This window comes from Arachis ipaensis, chromosome B08 (assembly GCF_000816755.2).
Source record: "Arachis ipaensis cultivar K30076 chromosome B08, Araip1.1, whole genome shotgun sequence".
In the NCBI taxonomy this organism is placed as follows: Eukaryota; Viridiplantae; Streptophyta; class Magnoliopsida; order Fabales; family Fabaceae; genus Arachis; species Arachis ipaensis.
Window position 1 is genome coordinate 45,094,215 of NC_029792.2, and position 4,948 is coordinate 45,099,162.

The 4,948-nt window shown below is 32.9% G+C and overlaps 1 protein-coding gene across 6 annotated transcripts; it reads right to left on the reverse strand.

Moving 5' to 3' along the window:
• On the reverse strand, positions 846-4,087 carry LOC107614091 (mediator of RNA polymerase II transcription subunit 15a-like). Of its 6 annotated transcripts, XM_021109407.1 has the most exons (9): positions 3,699-4,085; positions 3,501-3,612; positions 3,307-3,351; positions 3,114-3,159; positions 2,602-2,728; positions 1,762-1,873; positions 1,570-1,651; positions 1,403-1,473; positions 847-959 (listed from the first exon to the last, which is right to left on the reverse strand). In XM_021109407.1, exons 1-8 carry the CDS (start codon positions 3,770-3,772, stop codon positions 1,436-1,438), a joined length of 636 nt encoding a protein of 211 aa, XP_020965066.1. In that variant the 5' UTR covers positions 3,773-4,085; the 3' UTR covers positions 847-959; positions 1,403-1,435. The 6 variants fall into 6 exon arrangements, with proteins under 6 accessions (XP_020965065.1, XP_016171808.1, XP_016171807.1 ...); XM_021109406.1 differs by lacking the exon at positions 1,403-1,473 and having other exon boundaries at positions 846-959; positions 3,699-4,087; XM_016316322.2 differs by lacking the exon at positions 1,403-1,473 and having other exon boundaries at positions 846-959; positions 2,602-2,668; positions 3,699-4,086.

Genomic DNA, 4,948 nt, shown 5'->3' on the forward strand with positions numbered 1-4,948 from the left:
GCGTTTTATCTTTCATGGGTACAAATAGTCATTTATTCAAATATTAATTCCAACAACTTTTTCATTTCAATTTTATCCTTATTTTTTTCTTTTTGGTCCTTCATTTTCTTTCTCTATCCTCCAATTTTTAACATACCACCTTCTTCTCCAACTACCACATAAACCACTAATAAGTTTTATTGCATCATCAACTCACATATTAACACTCCTCTATGTTGATACAAGCCGATTATAGTATAGTGAAACTTAGGTCAATTTATAAGATATATGTGTGTCTGGAATATTTGTATTATTAGGTTCATGCTATGTGGTAATTTGTGTTGTGAGAAGAAAGAAGGTGGTGATAAATTTGGATTTAAAATAAAATTTAATTTTGATTTTTGTCATTGTAAAATAACTTTACACGTATATCTAATTACGTAATACATCATAAAAAATAATTATTAATTTCATTCAGGAACGGAGCTAAAATTTTTTTTTAGGAGAAATCAACATGAAAAATATAAGTTAAGAGGAGAGAAAAATTGAAAATTAAAAAGGGATAAAACAAAAAAATTAAAGACTTGGTATGTACAAATTATTAATTTGGGACCATTGCCTCTTTCCGATTAACATGGCTCCGTCACTAATTTTATTGACGGCGTGAATTGGTATTCAAAAAACGGATGTAACTATATACATATATAAAATATTTTACATAGTCAATGCATCAAAATTAAACTTTTTAAAATATATAAGAATATTTAAATGCTAAAATCAAATAAAATTTTAAAAATATTTTTTAAAATTTTTTAAAAATTTTATATGTAATTGTAAAGACTAAAAGAGAGCAAAAAAAAAAATAAGTATTGATACATGTACATCAAAGTTTGAAAATTCAAACAAGCACATGCTCCATTACGAACTGTCCATCGCATTGGAGTTGTTCGTGAATGCGAGAAACTGCTGCATCCCAAACCCTATTCACGATCGAAAATCGGAAACACTTAGTAAAAGGAATAACTATTTAGACAATAGTTTGGATAAGAATCAAGTCAAATAATATTCGATCAAGAAGACGAATTTATTTTAATTGAAAGATAAGAGAGCAAGGATAGTATTATCATTGGTGTCTAAAGCTGAAATTGTAAACGCAGCACTTAGGGTGAGTTTGATTTGCATTTTCATTTTTTATTTTTATTTTCAGTGATTTCTATTTTCAAAATTTTATAAAAAGAACAAAAAACAAGAGGTAAATATGTTCACAAAATTCTAAATACATAAAACACTGACCCTCAATGACCTTTGACAAAAACTTAGTATGACCAAAATACCAAAAAGAAGGTGAGCAAAACAGTTATGCAATTCCATTTGAACCAGACGCAACATAAAGCTATTTGAACCGTTAAAACTTATAACTTATAGTTGCTTCAAATGCTAGCCCATGTGATAGTCATCAGTCCATTCTGGCATTCTTTGGCTCCTGCTCCGGTTCTGCCTCGGATTTTTATCATGTAGTGTAGGAAAAACATGAAATATTAACGACTTTACATGCAATAAGAACTATTGCCTTCCAAAGAGATCAGTTACCTGGATTGGCAGGTTCATGGCGTCCCTGGTATATGGTCTCCATTGTAAGCATCTCTAAAGATATTTTTCTAAGGTAATCAGTCTGAAATAAGGTGAAACCACATCCAATCAATCTTCCATCATCCATATATGTGTTCGCATAGATAATGATAAAAGAAAACGACAATGAGCCATTTACTCGTAAGTATATACCTGGCTGGATACGGCTGCAAAAATCTTCTCCTCAAACCTTCGGGCAATCTTCCAAAGTTCTTGTGATCCCTCTGGACCACTAACAGGAAGATGTCTTCTTAACGTTTCCCTTCTGAAAGAAAACCAGAGTAGCTTCATAGTTAGATCAAAGTGACTTATACTTTAAGATCCACAAAGGAGAGAACACAATTGCCAAAATATCAATGAAACATGCTCGTCGTCCACTATATAGACTAGGAGCAGCACTAGCTTGCTAAAGCTCATATAGAGATTATGAATGAATTGATGAAATTGTTACCTTCAATGGTAAGTATAGGTTACAAAATATAGAAAAATGGTATATCAAAACTCAAACGAGAATGAAGAGCTAACAATACCTTGTGATCTATCAAACTAGAAATTTATATAGTTTATTAGTGCTACAGCTTTCACTAGAAGACATCTATTCAGTCAAAGGGGAGAAAAATATAAAGCGAACAGAGGATTATAAATCCTCCTAAAAATTAAAGAAAGGAAAATGCATATACGGAACAGAAATAACTTGATGTAACAAACCTACTCAAACCATAAGTATTAATGCAGTAATGGACATCTCTTTTAAAAGACCAAGTGCTTTAGAACAAATAGAAGCCAAAAGCATAATATTATCCTAAAGTAGCTGCTTATTTGATTTATATCTTCTTCAGTTCCTCAACTAAAATGCACGCTTTGTGATCAAATTATTTCCGTATGACAAACTTCAAGGAAATATGATTTATGGCTACTTTTTCTTTCAAAGTGCAAATGCAGGCAAAATGAAAGCTATTCGGATCACCGAATACAACATAAGATGAAATTTACATTTTGTTGACAATTCTTTGCCGGGAATCAGGGCGAAGCTGAGATCTCCATTCCCTTTCTCTTGCTTCTGTAAGGGATGGCCAACATGAATAGGCTCCAGTTAATGGTATAAGTAAATTTACATTATCTGAGGTACAAATGATAAGACATTAAATCATTCCAAACTGTAAGGAGGAAATAAAAGGTAAATTAAAGCACTAGAATCATGAGAACAAAACAGCATCTAGATAATCAATAGAGTCATGCATTTGCCATAGACATGAAAGTAAAGATTCACTATTTTCTAAATCAATCTATGCACAAATGAACAAAATTTGGCAAACAATCAAATCTATGTGCAAAATATGTTGATGGTCAAGACGGTTACACCGCATTTACAACATAGATTATGAAATAGCATAGAACAAGAAAATTCGAAGGTGAAGAATCTTTGAAAAAACTGAAATGGGCTAGTGCCAGGGCCTAGTAATTGAATTCGATACAGAAGTTGACAGCAACATTCTGAAGCTTACTCTCCAACAAAAGAAGCCTAGATGCTATTTCGTCAAAATAATCAGCCTGAAATTAAGCAGCACAAAAGAAATTAGTAAAGGGAAAGGGTCAATAAAAAGAGAAACCAAATTATATTAGAATTAAAATGGAATAGACCTAACTCAACCCCAAAAGCTAGCTTAGGGAGTGAGAGATGCGGGACTTATAATGTACCCTTTTACACTCAGGAATGATGGTATGGAGCATTAACATCTGCAGCTGAATCGATACACTATATTAAAATTGAAATTGAATAGGCCTGACTTAACCCCAAAACTAGCTTAGGGCTAGGAATATCCTGCACTTATAAACTATCTAGAAACCACATTCTTGAGAGATGTGAGACTTGTAATAAATTATGAAGCTACCTGGTTTGTAGCACCACCATAACTTTTCTGCTCAATACTATGAGCAATTTTTTGAAATTCAAGGTCTTCATCATAATCACAAAGAGGATGACCGATTTTTAACTTGGTCATTCTGTGAAATGAAAGGATAGTGGCATGAATTGAAGAGAAGACACAAACCATTGCAACATGGAAAAGAAAACAAACCGTTAGACTTACATATCGTTGAGAAGGAGTTGGCGGGTTTCAGGGTGCAGTTGATCCCTCCAGTTACTCGCTGTTGTTGTGTCCATCACTGATGAATGAAGGGTTCGCTCTTCAAACCAAAATTAATAAGAAGAGACTTCGGATGAAAGAATTTCAAAGCTACCAACACCTCCAAAGCTTTGATCATCAAAAGGAAAAGGGGGTAGCAGTAACTAAAAAGGAAATAGAATGAATCAAACCCCAAGATCAAATGGTAACTGATGATGAGATGACGATGGATTCTGCGAGCTGAGCTGCCGCCACAAGAATAGAATTGTGTAAACCCGAAACCAAAGCATGATTGATTTCTGCGACACACGCTAACGCATATGGTATGTACCTTTTCTCTTTTCTTTCTTTATTATTTATTTTTATTTATTTTTGTTTTGTTTTTACGATGATAATAAGAAATTAGGAATATCCCTGTGGCAGTTTGACTAGTGTAAATTAAATAAAAATAAATCAGAAAGAAATTGAAAAGTGATAGTCATTTTTAATTAATATGAATTCTTTTGTATTTTAAAATTTTACAGAAATTAATTTATTAATGGATGGGAAAATAGTGATATGTAGCTTAATGGGTGTATGACGTGTAATCCATATATATGTGGATCTGCCATAGCCAGTAACCTAAAAAATGTAGGTTACCTTTTAATTGAGACAGAAAAAATCAAAAACTGCAGCATAGAAAAAATGAAGGTTGCGTTTATCAAGGAGAGACATCCAAGCCTCGAAACGTGTCCTAGCTCCCTGCATAAAGACAGACACACTTGCTATGTTGACCGCTTGGAATTCAACAAAAACAAGTGTTTGTCAGTTGGCAGACATAAATTACAGGTTGCGATTGTCAGACGCGGTGCTGCATGCGTGACACGTGTTGAAAAGAGGATGTTGAGCATGCCTTTATAATGAAAAACGCAGGAGGGGAAGCAATAAAAAGGACCAAAAAAAATGTGAGAGTGGTTCCAATGGGTGGGATATTGCATTGCAGGAGGAGAGGGTAGTGCGTTGAGGAGTTGGAGAAAGAGTGGGAGGAAGAATAAGAATAGAAGATTTAGGTTTTAAGATAGTTTATAAAACAAATGGTTCGTAATTTTACGTACCTGAAAAATACATTATTGAATATTTGGATCATTGTTAATTGGTAATTTTTTTTTTAATTTTATGATGAATGAATATATTTATTTGTATTTTATTTATTTTTGTTTGAACTTGTATTTTAT